At 42.8% G+C, this 18,650-nt stretch overlaps 1 protein-coding gene across 1 annotated transcript in view; it reads left to right on the plus strand.

Annotated features, from left to right (window-relative positions):
• The window catches only part of LOC122558521 (adhesion G protein-coupled receptor G3-like), a 54,408-nt gene extending 52,484 nt beyond the window's left edge, over window positions 1-1,924 (plus strand). The window contains exon 17 of the mRNA XM_087995616.1: window positions 1,179-1,924. Within this exon, the coding sequence (XP_087851742.1) occupies window positions 1,179-1,267 (89 nt within the window). The 3' untranslated portion in view covers window positions 1,268-1,924. The remainder of the gene's footprint in view (window positions 1-1,178) is intronic.
• Window positions 1,925-18,650: the final 16,726 nt, after the last annotated feature.

Here is an 18,650-nt window from a genome sequence, read left to right on the forward strand (position 1 = left end):
GATTAATAACTCATAACTATATGAGCACCAAAATTAACCTCTAAGGAAAGTTCACTTGACCCGAAATGTTAACTCTGATTTCTTTGCACAGATGCTGCCAGGTCTGCTGAGCATTTCCAGCAATTTCTATTTTTGTCTCCAATTTACAGAATCCGCAGTTCTTTGGTTTTTGACTAAAATTAATCTACCAAAGTAAATCTATTAATGGAATGATACTCCTTGTGACAGGGCATCAAACTAACATCAGTCATCTCAAAAATAATTATAAAACTTTTGAAACATGGTAAGAGACGACATATATTTAATTTTTCCAACAATCACCTGAAACAGAAGTTGGACTGCTATGCCTGGAATGCCAGGAGAGGTTTGCAACTTGAAAACCAAATGTTGCATTTGGTTAACCTGTACAATACAATGCTACTTTTTGGAAGCGATAGGAAGGAGAATTGGAGACTGAACAGCATCGAGAATTTTTCTGAGTTAAGCACAATCTGGCTGACAACAGCCTTCTGATTGGTTGAGCCAAAAGCAGCAGACAGGGGAAACAACGCCCAAAGCCTGCAGAGAGAAAGTGACTAGTCCTCCCTCCCTCCACACCCACCCCTCCCAGGAAAATGACAGTAAAAAAACCAAGGAAGCGAAAAAGAAAGAATTCATACAAAGGAAGACCAAAATTCTCGTGATCGGCCGTTGTTCTGAATGATGGTATCACCTGACAGACTTCAGTGTATCATTACAAAAATCAAAAATCCTACCTTGTGGTGTAGACCTTTAATCTTCAGAATTTTGTTTACCTATAACCTTTTTGTGTCTGGAGTATCTGTCTTAAAGCATTGTTCTTTTGTCATTATTGAGTGTGTGTGGTTTGGTGAGTTTGAATGGGTATAGTTTTCCTTGGTGTTATTAAAGTTGTGTGTTACAATAAATATTTACTTTCTGGTTGAGGTGAAACCTGGTGGAATAGCAGTCAGGCAAATTTGTCACCTTGGTGGTCCTTTTGGGATTATATACATTGATATATTTTGTGACAGCTTGTGGAACAGTGAGGCACATTTCCCAGCATGCTCTTTCCTAGTTAACTTGTGGCATTATGAATGATGAAAAGTATACTTACCAATGTTAATATACTTTACATAAATACTGGAACAAGTTTCTGAAATAGTTTGTTTTGCTTGCAGGCTTTTTCGTATTTCTGTGGTACTGCATGTTAATACGATTGCCCAGTCACACGGTCAGCGAGACAAGTAAAAATACAATCCCTGAATGAAGACAACTGAAATGTGCTGCCATCTCTTTCTGAATCACAATGTTAAACTTTCATCTTTAATTTCCTAGCTCAGAGCAGCACACCAGGGACGTATTCAGGGAATTCTACAAGGGCCCCATAACCTTCCATCACAGATAGAAAAGGATGTGGCCTCCGTACCTGAATTCCTGATGCACCCCTGAAGCTGTGCACTGGAAGGACCAAAGATCAATGTGCACAGATTTCCCACCAATTGATTCCAAACTGTGTTCAGGCTGTTTCAGCTGAGCCTGATACAGAAGCTGTCCGCATTGTCCAAGAATGTTGGAGCCATACGCCAAACCAGTTAGAGAAAGATGAAATGAGGGAGGCTCATGTGCAGCATAGTCAGTGACACAGCCCCGTTGGGCTGAATGGCCTGTTTTGTGCTGCAGAGTCAATACCATTCTATTTAGGATTGCAGCCTCTGCTGTTCTTTTATGCATTCATTATGCTTTTTTTGTGTATTTTTAAAAATGTTTTTAATCCAAAAGGATAGACGGGCATAAATAGAATATGCTTTAATATTTTCTTTAGTATACAAAATATTTTTGACTTAGAAGTTTGAATCAGACAGTAAAGACTTTGTACACTTACATTTTGCTTTGATTTAATTTCTAATTATGTTTCAGCCTCACCTCTCACAGTAACTTGGATTTAATGCCTAAATAGTACAATAACAGTAGCGATTGCATATCCAGCTTCAACCTTGTGTCATTTATACCCTGAGGGTTTTAGTGTGGTTCATTTATATAAAGAGAGATATCATTATTAGATCAATTGTCACTGACTTACCTCATGTTAGAATCACCATGATAAAATAATGGTTATATGAACTGGTAATGTTGAAGATTGCTTTTGATGAAAGCTTTGCTTGTCTTGTACCACAGCTTGTATTTTTATCAGTGTATTTTAAATGTAATCTATCTATTTAGGCTAGTGGACGATAAGGGACCAGATATTTGTGTAGTTGACAATGGTCACCATTCAACCAACAATCTAACGTCTTCTGACATATCAAAATATATTACATTTGAAATCTCAGTTGCAGTAAGACAGTGCTACATCCTTGATATCATAAACTTATTTCTTGTGTTCAATGAGAGCCACTTAGTGGATATTCAAGCTGAACTGATGTCACCTATAAACCAAAGCAAAGAAAACTCTAATCTAGAATCTCTCCTTGAAGGTGGAACATATCGACCTGATGGCAGACCAGACTTTAGCATCAATAAAAACCTCCATCCTTGCAGAAAATGAAGGCCCTTTATCAGCCATTATTTTGAAAACATCTACCAGTTCCTACTCTCAGTTTTCACTAGACTACTGAAAACCCAATTCGATCTCCAATCTTTTCATCTGAATCTCTCCTTTGATTTTTGTTTTGTCCTTTTCATTCTCATGTCTCCTTAAGCACCCTTGCACAATTGTTTTTAAACCACTGAAGAACTGTGATAAATCCAAGTAGTTGTGCACAGTAGGACTCAGATGTGAGTTAGCAGTCCTATTTAAAGATGTAAAACAAGATTGAAAATGGTTTGCTGAAGACGGGAGATTTACAATGCATCCCCCAAGAACATCCTTACACACTTCAATTCATACTTTCTAACGATGCCTTGGCAGGTTCAAAACCTGAAATTTTCACAAAGCCTTTTTTGCATTAAGGGCATCTGTGATGAAAAATCACCAAATGAATGCAGCAATTAAAGGGTTAAACCCAAACCAGAATTGGGAATAAGGTTTAAGCTAAAAAATTGTCATAAGCAAACTCACAAGCAACCCTGGAGACAGCACAGGGAGACATGAATAAAACACAGGCTCCGAACAGCTGACTCAAAACATTGAAAATTGATTATTGTCAAAATAGACAATTTCAAAACTTATTTTTATCCATAACAAAATTCTCCCTACATAAGAAAACTTAACAATAAACAATAAGAGTTCTCTCTCAACCCCCTGAAAGTATACAGACTCCACCTTAATGCTCGTTTGCAGGTGATTGCATTTCAGGATCAGTCATGTTTAAGACAAAGTCAAGGTCTGGACCAGACTGCCACCCGAAGGTTGGATTTATATGAGGATTACATGTATAAGTTTGATAAAATATCTTTGTATATGCTCTTTATTCTTCGCCAGATTTGAAAATTGTGTTATACCTCTATGTCAAAACTGTTGTATTACATTTCTTTCTAATGAAATGTACATAAGCAACATTTCTGTAGCTGGATTCATTACTGCAACAGTTATTTTCAAATGTATTAGCTACTTGAATGATCTTATGCTATATAACATTGTCACCTAATCCAGAATTGGTTATCAAATTAAAATACCTTGAAGCAATCATTAAAACGTCATCGACTCTCATTTTAATGCCTCAAAGACCTGACAAATGAACAAATAATTACAATATTCTAACAGGTAGCAGACTGAAAACTCCTGGGAGTAAGGGGAATAGACCACTTCATCTTAGCATTCATACTGACTAAATTCCAGTTATAATTTAAAATATCTCCTCAAATGAGATTTTAGCCTCAAAGTAAGTTCAGCTGGAGGCATTTCCCTTGGTGTGGTGGTGGTATACAGTTAGAGAGTAGAACTCTTAACACCGTGTGCTTCCTGCCACAGATATCATCTCTTTAGTCAGTTTATCTTGCTCCAATACTTTAAATTTCAACAGTATTTTATTTTGAGAAATGGAAAAGGCATTTATAAAGTACTTTTCCACCCTAAGAATGCAGAGGACAGTTAAGGAGAAAAAAAAACAAGAAAATCACACAGTTACACAGCACTGTTCACCACCAGGATATCCTAAAATGCTTTGCGGTCTATTAAATATGGTTTGTAATGTATATTCTTGGCTTTAGAGAACTCGGCAGCCAATTTCTTCAGTGCAGGATCTATCAACAGCATTGTGACAATGTTTAGAACATCTGTTTTTAGTGATGTGTTTTTGAGTGATAGCTACACAGCAGAACTCTTGGGGAGATCATCCTGTCTTCCTGATCATCATACCTTCCTGATCATCCTGATCATCATACCTTAGAATAATGCCATGAGATCCTGTATGTCCAGCTCCAAGGCAAACAAGGCCCAGGTTTATCACCTCATCCAAAACATGACAGCTTTAACCATGCAGCTCTCCCTCGTGTACATCAAAGTATCAGTCTAGATGTTGGCCCTATATCTGGCTCCTTGGTCCTAGGACTTTCTTACTCAGGGGAAGCATGAGTATTTTTTTAAGTTTGGTGCATCAGACGTTGTTAAAGTTAGCATTCTGTGAATTCTGAAATCCTGAGGATAATTCATTGCTCCCAGCCTGGATGATAGAGTTTGTCAATGCCTTCAGTAAAGAGGCAGAACCCTGGAAAAGGAAGGGGTGTGTGAGCTGCCTGCTCCACACCCCCAGTATTTCACATTTAGCCTTGGGCACTGGCACAACTATATAGAGCAGGAGGATCACTGGGATAAGTCCCACTTTCTTTGGAAAATGGAAGTCAGAAAAGCTGTGCTCAGAGGATGATTCCCAGGAAGTCATTAACAAGTCATAAATCAGCTGTTTAAAACATAACCACTGATCAGGCCACACAGGAAGTCATGACCCACCCTAAAGACAAAACAATTTAATATCTAAAGAAGAATCAGATGATCAAATCCCTTAGAGAAGACTGCAGGATCAGAGAGGAGAGTCCCAGAGATTCGATCACTCTCTCTATTAATCTAACTGGTAAATGATGAAAAGTTAACCAAAGCTTAAAGGAAAAAGACCGAGGTTAAATTTTGGTCAAGGATGTGAAATGGACTACATTGAACTGGTCTCACATATCCAAGGGAGCAGTTTCAACAGATGTATGTTTTCCCACAGTAAATACATTAGACCTTAATCCTGGGAGGAGGAAAAGAGACCTTGTGTTATTGAGCAGCTGATGACAAAGATGCTGTTCATTGGATATTCCTTCTCATTGACTTCAGTGAAGAGATGTAGAGATCAGAATGACAATTCACTGTCACCAGTTTACAAGATCGAGCTCACTGGGTTTTAATTTTATCAATTTGATGACAATGACATCTTGGCGAAATGCCATCATTGCAAAATATTTGTTTCCATGGTTTTAATCGGAGGTTCATCTTTTTAAGTAAATTGACCATGTCTCAATAAAATCAAAGTTGTATTTTTGACTGAGCCATTAAGTATCTGAATACGTGGCTCTGCAGGAAACATTGGGCTAACTCCTCCCTTTGACAGCGCAGAATGAGTGGCAGTGAGTTCACAGCCTATTCCACATTCCTCCTCCATTAATATTCCCACGGACCATTCTTTCCATTCCCATTGAGATAAAACTCAGGGGAGATGTAAAATATGCTGCTAACTCATCATCATCCATTGGGTACTGTCTTACCAGCTCAAAATCTACCACTACCATAAATGGGGATTTCTGCAGAAATTCAGTCCCTTTATCCTTATCATTAATACGATTTGTAAATACCCCAGGCTTCAGCACTGATACCTGTGGCATTCCACTTGTCACACTATACCAACCCCTTAAAGTACCTATTTGTACCTACTGTTTGATTCCTGTGAGCTAATCTATCTCCTATCCACATAATTATATTAAGTCCTACATAATGAGCTCTTCTTTTGCATACTATCTTCAGAATTTAATCTTCATCATAGAGTCTTAGAATATACACATTGGAAACAGACCCTTCGGTCCAGTTTGTCAATGTAGACCAGGTTTCCTAAACTGATCTAGTCCCATTTGCCAGCATTTAGCCGATATCCTCTGAGACCTTTCCTATTCATGTACCCATCCAGATGTCTTTTCAATGTTGTAATTGTACCAGCCTCCACCACTTCCTCTGGCAGCTCATTCCATACACACACCACCCTCTGTGTGAAAAAGTCACCTCTCAGATCCCTTTTAAATCTTTCCCCTCTCACCCTAAACCTATGTCATCTAGAGTTGGGGATGTTCACTGAACATTGCATAATGTTCAACATCATTTGTAAGTCCTCAAATACTGAAGCAATCCATGTCTAATTGCAATAAACTTTTGGTATAATATAATATCCAGGTTTGGGAGGATAACATTCAAGCTACACCAATGTCAGGTAATGACCATCTCCAACAAGACAGAACCTAATCAACACCCCTCAGCATTCAACAGCATCTCCATCTCTGAAACTCACACTATCAACCTCCTAGCCATTACCATTAACCAGAAACTGAATTGGACTAGCCATATAAATATAATGGCTACAAGAGCAGGTTCAGGCTAGGAATCCTGCGGTGAGTAACTCACCTCCTGACTCCCCAAAGCCATGCCACAAGGGCACAAGTCAGGAGTGTGATAGAATAATCCCCACTTCCCTGGATGGATACAGCTCCAACAACATTCAAGTAGTTTGACACCATCCAGGACAAAGGAACCCACATACTGTAATTGGCACAAATATTCACTCTCTCACCCACATACTGTCTCCCTCACGCACAAACTCTACCTCATATACTCTCTCTCTCACACACACACACACATATCACACACACTGTCTCCCTCACAAACACTCTCTCCCTCCCACATACACTCTCCCCCCACACACAAACACACTCTCCCTCACATACATTCTCCTCACAGACACACTCTATCTCTCACCCTCATGCTCTCTCACTCTCCCCTTCACACTCTCTCTCACACTCACTCACGCTCTCCCTAATACCTCCCCTTTCTCTCTGTCTCAAACAGCAAAGGTTCCAGCACTGATCCCTGTGGTACACCACGGGTCACAGACTACCAATCACAAAATCAAACCTCCACCATCACCCTTTGTCTCTTATTTGTAAGCCACTTTCGGATCCATGGGACTTAACCTTGTGGACCAGCCTTCCTTATGGGATCATGTCAAAGGCATCACTTAAGCCCATGTAAACCACATCAACTGCACGACCATCATCAATGTTTTTAATCAGCATTTCAAAACAAAACTCAAACTACTCAGACAGGATCTTCCTCTAACAAATCCGTGCTGAGTCTCCCTGATCAATCCCTGTCTTTCCAGGTGTTAATTCATTCTGTTCTTCAGTTTTGGTAATAACTTCCCGACTAGTTACACCAGCCTGTGGTTCATTGGACTAGGGATATGAATCTCGTTTTGGGCCTTGTACAATGTGAACATGCGAGAGATCGTGCGATCAAATCCTGGCCTAGTCCTCATTTTGGGCGGCACGGTGGCTCAGCAGTTAGCACTGCTGCCTCACAGCACCAGGGATCTGGGTTCAATCCCAGCCTTGGGCGACTGTTTGTATGGCGTTTGCACAATCCCCCCGTGTCTGGGTCCATTTCCTCCGGGTGCTCTGGTTTCCTCCCTCATTCTAAAGACGTGAAGGTTAGGTGAATTGGCCATGATAGATTGCTCATAGTGTTCAGGGATGTGTAGGTTAGGTGCATTTGTTAAGGCTAAATGTAGAGTAATAGGGCAGCGAATGGGTCTGGGTGGGTTCCTCTTCAGAGGGTCAGAGCAGACTTGTTTGGCCAAATGGCCTGTTTCCACACAGTAGGGATCTAAGTTCTATGTTATATCAGACTAAATGGCCTATCCCTGCTGCCCTTCTCGAACAAATGAATCAGATTAACTATCCTTCATTCATCTGGCATTTCACCTGTGGCCAGCAAGGGATTAAATATCTCCACCAGGACCCAGCATCTCCTCCTTTGCCTCCCACAGCTGCCTGGGTTACATCTTATCAAGCCCTGGACATTTATAGACCTGTAAGCCTGTTTAAAAAGCCTAATATCTCCTCCTTATTAATCTAACATGTTCCAGAACCTTACCATTCCAACCTGAAACCCCTGGCTGCAATGTCTTTCTCCTTTGTGAATATAGATGAGAAGTATTCAATTAAAACCTCACCCATAGCCAATAGCTCCACGTGCAGGTCTCTCGAATTACATGGGTTTATTCAAACCACAGCCCTGCACTTGATGTCACCCACCTCTGACCAAGTTCTCATCTGGTCTTTTTTATATCCACACAATCTCAAGCGTCACTGCCACGCATTGATTCACCTTTAAGTGTCTGACATGGGTCCAACGTTTGAGAACGAAGAAAATAAACATATTCGAACAGAACACAATCTTAGGGTGAGCTGTTTAATGTGTTCGCAAGTACAGATCACAGAAATTAAATAAATAATCTGAAGAAATAGGTGAGTTTGAATATATGATCCTCAAAGCTTTACACTGGGGTTTCTCCCTTGCACCCCCTTCCTTTATAACAGCAGAAGGACCAACACATTTTCATCTCTCTTCACTTCTGAAGGAGAGCCACATTGGACTCAAAACTCTGTTTCTCTCTCCCGGCGATGGCCTATTGGTGATATCACTAGACTAATGATCCAGAAACTCAGCTAATGTTCTGGGGGCCTGGGTTTGAATCCCCACCCCATGGCAGATGGTGGAATTTGAATTCAATGAAAAAACTAGAATGAAGAATCTACTGATGAGCATGAAATCATGGTTGATTCTTGGAAAAGCACATCTGGTTCATTAATGTCCATCAGGGAAGGAAATCTGCCACCCTCACCCAGTCCTGCCTCCATGTCACTCCAGACCCACAGCAATGTCACTGATTCTCAATTGCCCTCTGAAATGGCCCAGCAAGCCACTCAGTTGTACCAATTGCTCCAAAGTCTCAAAGAAATGAAACCGGATGGATCACCTGGCATCGATCAAGGCACCGGAAAAGGCAACGTCAGAAACAGCTGTGTCAACCCTGCAAAGTCCACCTTACTAACATTTGGGGTGAATGCCAAAGTTTGTAGAGCTGTCTCACAGACTAGTCAAGCAACAGCCTGACATAGTCATACTCACATTATCATACCTTACAGACAATGTCCTAGGCACCAGCATTACCATCCCTGGATATGTCCTGTCCCACTGGACTCCCAAGGCAGCTCCCACTTGACTGTAATCCACTATCCTCAACATTGACTCCCGACCTCATGAAGTCTCATAGCTTCAGGTTCAACACGGGCAAGGAAACCTCCTGCTGATAATCACATACCGCCCTCCCTCGACTGATGAATTGGTATTCCTCTATGTTGAACAACACTTTAAGGAAGCACTGGGTATAGCCAGAACACAAAATGTACTCTGAGTTAGGAGATTTCAATGACCACCACCAAGAGTGGCTCAGCAGCAGTACAGCTCAGCAGCCATTGCGCTGGTCGGGTCCTGAAGGGCATACTTGCTAGATTGGGTCTGGAGGAGGTAGTGAGGGACCCAACAAGAGGGAAAAATACATTTTACCTCACCCTCACCAATCTGCCAGCTGCAGATGTATCTGCCCATGACAGTATCAGGAAGAGTGTCCACCACACAGTGCTTGTGGAGACAAAGTCCTACCTTCACATTGAGAATAACCTCCAGCATGTGTGTGGCACTATCACCATGCTAAATGGGACAGACTTCGAACAGGTCTACCAGCTCGAGATTGGGCACCCATGTCGCACTGTGGGCTATCAAGAGCAGCAGAATTGTACTGCAGCACAATCCACAAAGTGGCAGCCCCACATATTCCCCACTCAACCAGTACCATCAAGCCAGGGATCAACCCTGCTTCATTGGAGAGTGCAGGAGGGCATGCCAGGAGCAGCACCAGGCATACCTGAAGATGAGGTGTCAATCTGGTGAAGCCACCAAATAGGACGACTTGCTTGACAACCAGCCTAAGCAGCGAGTGATAGACAGAGCTAAGTGATCCCACAACCAATGGATCAGTTCTAAACTCTGCAGTCCTGCCACATCCAGCCGTGAATAGTGGGGGATGATTAAACAACTCACCGGAGGAAGAGGAACCTCCACAAATATCCCCAAACTCAATGATGGAAGAGGTCAACACATCAGTGCAAAACAACATCTGAAGCTTTCACAGCAACCTTCAGCCAGAAGTGCTGAGTGGATGATCCATCTTGGTCTCCTCCAGTGGCCCCAGCATTACAGATACCAATCTTCAGCCAATTCAGTTCACTCCACATTATATCAAGAAACAATTGGATGCATTGGATACTGCAAAGGCTATGGGCCCTGACAACATTCCAGTAATTGTACTGAAGACTTGTGCTCCAGAACAAAACTGGTCCACAGGTTGAAGGTAAATTTTGCTGGAATTAGACAGGAGCATGCAGAGGTTGATTGGAGTAGTTTGTTTGCAGGCAAAGGGACCTCCGGCAAGTGGGAGGCCTTTTAAAGTGAGATAGTTAGAGGTCTATATGTTCCTGTGAGGGTAGAGCAAGATTGGCAGGAATAGGCTGCTCAAGTATTTTAAAGGAAAAAGAATCACTAGAAAGAGAATAGAGCCCCTCAAGGACCAAAGGGGCCATGTATGTGTAGAACCTCAGGAGATGGGCGAGGTTCTCAATGAATATTTCTCCTCTGTACTTACCGTGGAGAAAGACATGAAGACATGGGAACTTGGGGAAATTAGTGATCATATCTTGGGGAGAATCCATATCACAGTAGTGGAGGTGTTAGAGTGTATGAAGTGAATAAATCTGCTGATCTTGACCAGATACATCCAAGAATACTGCACAAGACTAGAGAAGAAATTGCAGGGGCCTCAGCTGATATTTTTGCATCATTGTTAGCCATGAGAAGACTGGAGGGTAGCAAATATTGTGCTCTTATTCAAGAAAGGCTGCAAAGAAAAACTTGGGAACTATAGACCAGTAAGCTTAACATCTGTGGTAGGTAAATTACTTGAGAAGATTCTGAGAGATAAGATACTCTTGCATTTGGAAAGATGGAGTTCAATTAGGAATAGTCAGCATGGCTACGTGTGATCATACCTCACAAATTTTGTTAGAGTTCTTCGGTGAAGTAACCAGGAAGGTTAACGAGGGCAGGGCGGTAGACGTAGTCTATCTGGATTTCAGTAAGGCCTTTGATAAGGTTCCACATGGTAGGCTTCTCTGGAGGGTTAGATCATATGGAATCCAGGACGAGCTGGCAAATTGGATACACAATTGGCTTGATGGTAGGAAGCAGACGGTAATAGTGGAAGGATGCTTGTCAGACTAGAGTGGAGCTAGTGGAGAGCCTCAGGAGTGGGTGCTGGGCCCATTGCTGTTGTTATCTATATCAATGGTTTGGATGAGAATGTACAAGGCATGATTAGTAAGTCTGCAGATGACACTAAAATAGGCAAAATCGTGGACAGTGAGGAAGGTTGTCAGAAATTGCAGCAGGACTTTGATCAGCCTGGGAAATGGGCCAAGAAATGGCAAATGGAGGTTAATATAGATAAGTTTGAGGTCTTGCATTTTTGAAACTCAAATCAAGGCAGGAGTTTCATGGTGAATGGTAGGGACTTAGGGAGTGTAATGGAACTGAGGGACCTTGGAGTTCAGGTGCACGGTCCTCTGAAAGTGGAGTTGCAGGTCAACAGGGCAGTGAAGAAGGCTTTTGGCACACTGGCCTTCATCAGTCAGGATATTAATTATAGCAGTTGGGAAGTTATGTTGCAGTTGTACAAGATGCTGGTGAGGCCACACTTGGAGTACTGTTTTCAGTTTTGGTCACTTTGCTACAGGAGAAATGTTATTAAACTGGAAAGAGTGCAGAAGAAATTTACAAGAATGTTGCCAGGACTCAACAGTCTGAGTTACAGGAAGAAGTTGGTCAATAGGACTTTTTCTTTAGAGTATAGGACACTGAGGGAGGATCTTATAGAAGTAGAAGATTTTATAGATCATTGGAGGCATGGATAGGGTGAATGCACTCAGTCCTTTTCCCAGGGTTGGGAAAATCGATGACAAAAGGGCATCAGTTTAAGGTCAGAGGGGAATGAATAAAAGGGAACCTGAAGGGCAACTTTCTTACACAGAGGGGGGATCGCAAATGGAATGAGCTGCCAGCAGGAGTGGGTGAGGTGACAACATTAGCAACATTTAAGAGAAATTTGGACAAATAAATGGAAAGGAAAAATTTAGAAGGATATGGGCCAAGTGCAGGAAAATGGGGTTAGCGTGAATGGACATTTTGGTCAGCATGGACCACTTTGGGCCAAAGGGCCTGTCTCTGGGCTGTAGGACTCTATGACATGATGACTCTAACTTGCCATTCCCCGAGCCAAGCTGTTCCAGTACAGATACAACACTGGTATTTACCCGACAAGGTGGAAAGTGCCAAAGTATGTCCTGTTCGTAAAAAGCAGAACAAGTCCAACCCAGCCAATTACCACCCTGTCAGTCTATTCTCAATCATCGGTAAAGTGATGGAAGGTGTCCATCAACAGTGTTAACCAGCAGCACCTGCTCAGTGACGTCCATTTTGGGTTCTGCCAGGCCACTCAGCTCTTGACCTCATTACAGTCTTAGTTCAAACATAGACAAAAGAACTGAATTCCAGTGACAGCCCTTGACATCAAGGCTGCATTTGACTGAGTGTGGCATCAAGGAGCGCTAACAAAACTGGAATTAATGGGTAATGGGGGCAAACTCACCAGTGATTGGGGTCATACCTTGATACATAGGAAGATGGTCATGGTTGTTGGGGATAAATCATCTCAGATCTAGGGCATCTTCACAGAGTTCCTCAGAGTAGTGTCTTAGGCCCAACCACCTTCAGCTGCTTCATCAATGACCCACCCTCTGTCATAAGGTCAGAAGGGGAGATGTTCATTGATGTTTGCACAATGTTCAACACTATTCACAACTCCTCAGACACTGAAGCAGCCCATGTTCAAACGTAACAAGATCTGGACAAAATCCAGGCTTGGGCTGACAAATGGCAAGTAACATTAGATTAGATTAGATTAAATTCCCTACAGGAATCAGGCCATTTGGCCCAACAAGTCCACACAGATCCTCCGAAGAATAACCCACCCTGACCCATTCCCCTACCGTACATTTACCCCTGATTAATGGACCTAACACTAGGGGCAATTTAGCATGGACAATTCACCTGACCTGCACATCTTTGGACCATAGGAGGACACCCATGCAGACACAGGGAGAATATGCAAACTCCACAGTGTCACCTGAGGTAGGATTTGAACCTGGGTCCCTGGTGCAGCAGTGCTAGCCACTGAGCCACCATGCTGGCCCACCCGCACCACACAAATACCAGACCATGACCATCACCACCCCTCGGCATTCAACAATGTTACCATCACTTAATTCACCACTAACAACATCCTGGGGCAGATCATTTACCAGAAACTCAACTGGACTCACCACAGAAATACAGTGGTTACAAGAGCAGGTCAGAGACTCGAAATACTGCACCAAGTAAATGCACTTCCTGAATCCTCAAAGTCTGTCCACCATCTACAAGGCACAAGTCAGGAGCATGGTGGAATGCTCCACACTTTCTTGTATGAGTGCAGATCCAACAACACTCAAGAAGCTTGACACCATTCAGGACAAAGCAGCCCACTTGATTGGCATTACATCTACAAGAATCCACTCCCTCCCCCACTGACGCTCAGTAGCAGCAGTGTGTCCTATCTACAAGATGCACTGCAGAAATTCACAAAAGACCCTCAGACAGCACCTTCCAAACCCACAACCACTTCCATCTAGAAGGACAAGGGCAGCAGATATTGGAGAACTTCAAGTTCCTCTCTAAGACACTCGCCATCCTGACTTGGAAATATATCACCGTTCCTTCACCGTCGCTGGGTCAAAATCCTGGAATTCCCTCCCTAACGGCATTGTGGGTCAACTCACAGCAGGTGGACTGCAGCAGTTCAAGAAGGCAGCTCACCCCCACCTTCTCAAGGGCAGCTAGGGACGGGCAATAAACGCTGGCCAGCCAGCGACGCCCACATCCCACAAATTAATAAATAAAAATTGCTGCCAGAGCTGTTGAGTTTGCTCAGCATTTTGCTTTTATTTCTCCTTGGTTATGTTTCGGTTAGTTGTGCTGGAAGTGTTGTCCTGTGAGCCGTCCCTCCATCTATCTTCATCTGCAGATCTTACTATTTATTTGTATCTCATGTGCTTCCTATGCTATCCCTGGAAATGCCTCTGTGCTAATCACCTCAACAACGGCGGCACGGTGGCACAGTGGTTAGCACTGCTGCCTCACAGCGCCAGAGACCCGGGTTCAATTCCCGCCTCAGGTGACTGACTGTGTGGAATTTGCACGTTCTCCCCGTGTCTGCGTGGGTTTCCTCCGGGTGCTCCGGTTTCCTCCCACAGTCCAAAGATGTGCAGGTCAGGTGAATTAGCCATGTTAAATTGCCCATAGTGTTAGGTAAGGGGTAAATGTAGGGGTATGGGTGGGTTGCGGGTCGGTGTGGACTTGTTGGGCCTGTTTCCACACGGTAATGTAATCTAATCTAACTCACTTTCTTTGTGTACTCAGCATCATTGCCACCCATTTGGTATGGAACATACTGCTGATTTACCTGTTGGAAAAGTTTTATTAAATTAAGATGCATATATTTCACAAGGATAGCATTTAACCAGTATGGGTGAAAGTGAGGACTGCAGATTAGAGTTGAAAATGTGGTGCTGGAAAAGCTCCTCGGGTCAGGCAGCATCTGAGGAGCAGGAGAATCAATGTTTCAGGCATAAGTCCTCGATCAGGAATTCCTGATGAAGGGCTTTTGCCCAAAACATCGATTCTCCTGCTCCTTGGATGCTGCCTGACCTGCTGTGTTTTTCCAGCACCATACTCTTGAATTTAACTAGTATGTCAGGCCATCCTGGTGCAGTGGTAGTTTCCCTACCTCTGCGTCCAGAGGCCCGGTGCAAGCTCTACCTTTTCCAGAGGTGTGCCAGAAAGTCTCTGAACAGGTTGATTTCAAAATATCTTGGAACAAGGATATTCACTCTGAAAACATGCATTGTAAAAGATATTGAGGCAACTATTCCAACTATATTTTCTAAAAATGGGGAGAAAATTCAGAAGTCTGAAGTAAAGAGACTTGGGAGTTCTGGACCAGAATTTTCTCAAGGCAAACATGCAAGTTGTGTCAGTAGTTAGGAAGGCAAATGCAATGATGGCATTTCTTTTGAGAAGACTCGAATATAAAAGCTGGGATGTACTTCTGAGGCTCTATAAGGCTCTGGTCAAATCACATTTGGAGTATTGTGTGCAGTTTTGGGCCCCATATCTCAGGGAGGATGTACTGGACCCAGACTATGTTCACAGGAGGTTCACAAGAATGGTCCCAGGAATGAACAGCTTAACATATGAGGAATGTTTGAGGACTCTGGGTCTATACTTGATAGAGTTCAGAAGGATGAGGAGGGAACTAATTGAAACATACCAAATACTCAATGGCCTGGATAGAGTGGATGTTGGGAAGATGTTTCCATTGGTAGGAGAGACTGGGACCCGAGGGCACAGCCTTAGAGTAAAAGGAAGACCTTTTAGAATGGAGGTAAGGAGAAACTTCTTCAGCCAGAGAGTAATGAATCTATGGAATTGATTGCCACAGAAGGCTGTTGAGGCCAGGTCAGTTAGTGTATTTAAGATAGAGACAGGTTCTTGAGTATCAAGGGGATCAAGGGTTACAGGGAGAAAGTGGGAGAATGGGGTTGAGAAACTAATCAGCCATCATTGAATGGCTGAGCAGACTTGATGGGCTGAATGGCCTAATTTCTGCTCCTATGTTTTATTGCCTTATATTCTCCACTCTGTAAAAGCTATAGATCACTTCCTATAATTACAACCTTTAAGTGGGCGACAGTTAGCTGGACGGCTAGTTTGCAACACAGAATAGTGCCAACAGCATATGTTCAATTCCAGTACTGGCCCCTTATCTCGGGCATAGTGACCCTCTGGTTAAACTCACCACCAGCCGTCTCTCTGTATTGAGACAGCAGCTCAGTGGTCATCTAAAACTATGGCATCTTGACCTCTTTAAAAAGATTTACTATGCAACACTTACTCGCTGTCCGAACAGTAAGTTGCTCGATCAAGTATTCAACAAGAAGTGCAATGTATTCTAATTCAGGAATGTAAAACGTGACTTGTTGGTCTGCTCCACTAGGACTGATGGGCAAAGTGACAAAAGGTGAAAGACCATGCTGAGAAAGGACAGGCAGTAATACTATGTGTGCATGACTTTGGTTCCAGTGCAGTACAGGTATATAGTGATAGTGTCAGAGCACTGATCTCCTGGGCCAGTGTGTTAGCAGGTCACAACATGGTTTCATTGCAGGTTGCAGGATATGATATCGAAACAGCTCATTCATTCTGGCATCCGTGGTCAGAAGACAAAATTGAGTTTATTGTTCAAAACATATTGAATTGAATTTATTGTCACGTGTGCGGAGTCACACTGAAAAGCTTTGTCTTGTGAGCAATACAGGCAGATCACAGAGTTAAACAGCACGGATAAGTAAATAATATGCTAACAGCAGCAAAAACAAAAACACGGGTACTGGCAAATGTTCAGAGTTTGTGCGTCCATTCAGTATTCTAACAACAGTAGCCAGTTTCGAAACCAGCTGGTGCATGTGTTCAGGCGTCTGTACCTTCTCCCCGATGGTAGAGGTTGTAGAAAAACATTACCAGGGTGGGATGGATCTTTAAGAATGTTGGCAGCCTTTCTTTGACAGCGGGCTTGGTCGATGGATTCTATAGATGGGAGGTTGGCCTTTGTGATTGTCCGGGCCGAGTTTACCACTCTCTGTAACTATCTCCGATCTTGAATCGTACAGTTGCAATACCAAGGAGCGATATCAACCTGTTGTGCAGTTCTCAAGCAGACTCATGCCTTTTTTTAAACAACATAGACTAATGTACGTATAATCCCGGAGATTTGAAGCAACAGTGTTCCAGATTTTCCAAGGAGTGGCAATTACAATCAGAATGCCACCCTCGTTTCCATAATTTTTCCATTTAAAAAAACTGCGTTTCTGGCAAGAAATCTGATTACGGTTCTTTAGAAATGCAGAACGCAGTTTAAATCTAACAGGTTCCGTGTAATATAGGATAGTCTGGGAGTGTCAAACAATAAGCTCTTTCCTTACCAGACAGCCACTCTGGTAGCTCCTGTCAGGTAGGTGACAGGTCGGGGTACAAGGTGACATAAGGGACTACATGCTTCCCTTTTTGGTCTATTAAATGGAATGGAAGTCAGATATAGTTGACATACCAGGAGTGTGTTGCAATTTGTAAAAATCAGAGAGTGCATATTTCTTGCTGTGCTAGACAATGCTGTTTTGAAGCAATGATTTTGTTATATTATTGAGCAGAACTAGGAGACGTTAAGGAAAAACTGCCTGATGACAACCCTCAGACTGGACAAGCTGCAGTTTATTAAAAACTGGTGGGAGCAGGAGCTAGTGAGCAGAAAATGTCATTCACCCTTCGCTGCACAAACAAGAAGGCAAAACAACAAGGAACCTAAAAGGAAGGTCTTGTGTTAGAATTCTAGGTCAAACCAATCAGCTATCAAAGTGATGATTGACCATAGCTTTACAGACAACAGGTCATTGTTGCTACAGTCAAAGGAACTAAGAAAGACAATTTATCCTAAATGATCTGGTCTTTAGAGCTGCAAAATTTTAATTCCCTTGTTTACATTTTCCACTCAAAGTTTGGATCAAATCATCTATCTTTTGTCTGTTGCATGGTGAATACATCTATGTTTCTGGGGTACCGTTTAAGGTTCACAGCAGCAGATGATTAATCTTTTCGTTTTCTTCCCTTGCGACTTGCAAAGGATCAGTGTATTTGGAATAAATAGGGTAATGTCCTGTTAATGATGAAACTTGGTGTGGATTGCTCCAATCCTAAATAGCACCCAGTCAGACAAAAGGATCACCCTGGTGGGTGGTTTCATTAGTTTCTTACACATTTGTGATAGTTTGGGTATGATGCCAGGTGGGGAAGATGGTCGGTAAGTGATGGAGTGGTTAGTGCCATTCCGAGTGGCAATGGTGACCTTACAGAGGTTTACAAAATTATGAGGGACATGGATAGGATAAATAGACAAAGTTTTTTCCCTGGGGTCGGGGAGTCCAGAACTAGAGGGCATAGGTTTAGGGAGAGAGGGGAAAAATATAAGAGAACTAAGGGGTAACTTTTTCATGCAGAGAGTGGTATTTGTATGGAATGAGCTGCCAGAGGATGTAGTGGAGGCTGGTACAATTGCAACATTTAAGAGGCATTTGGATAGGTACATGAATAGGAAGGGTTTGGAGGGATATGGACCAGGTGCTGGCAGGTGGGACTAGATTGGGTTAGGATATCTGGTCGGCGTGGACGAGTTGGATCGAAGGGTCTGTTTCCATGCTGCACATCTCTACGACTCTAGTTCTTGACACCCCCATGCCAGAGAAAAGAGCCTGTCTATTTATCCTATCCATGCCCCTTATGATTTTATAAACCTCTGTAAGGTCACCCT

Source organism: Chiloscyllium plagiosum, unplaced genomic scaffold (assembly GCF_037043375.1).
Source record: "Chiloscyllium plagiosum isolate Xiang-an unplaced genomic scaffold, Cpla_swu_hap1 HiC_scaffold_17, whole genome shotgun sequence".
NCBI classification, from domain to species: Eukaryota; Metazoa; Chordata; class Chondrichthyes; order Orectolobiformes; family Hemiscylliidae; genus Chiloscyllium; species Chiloscyllium plagiosum.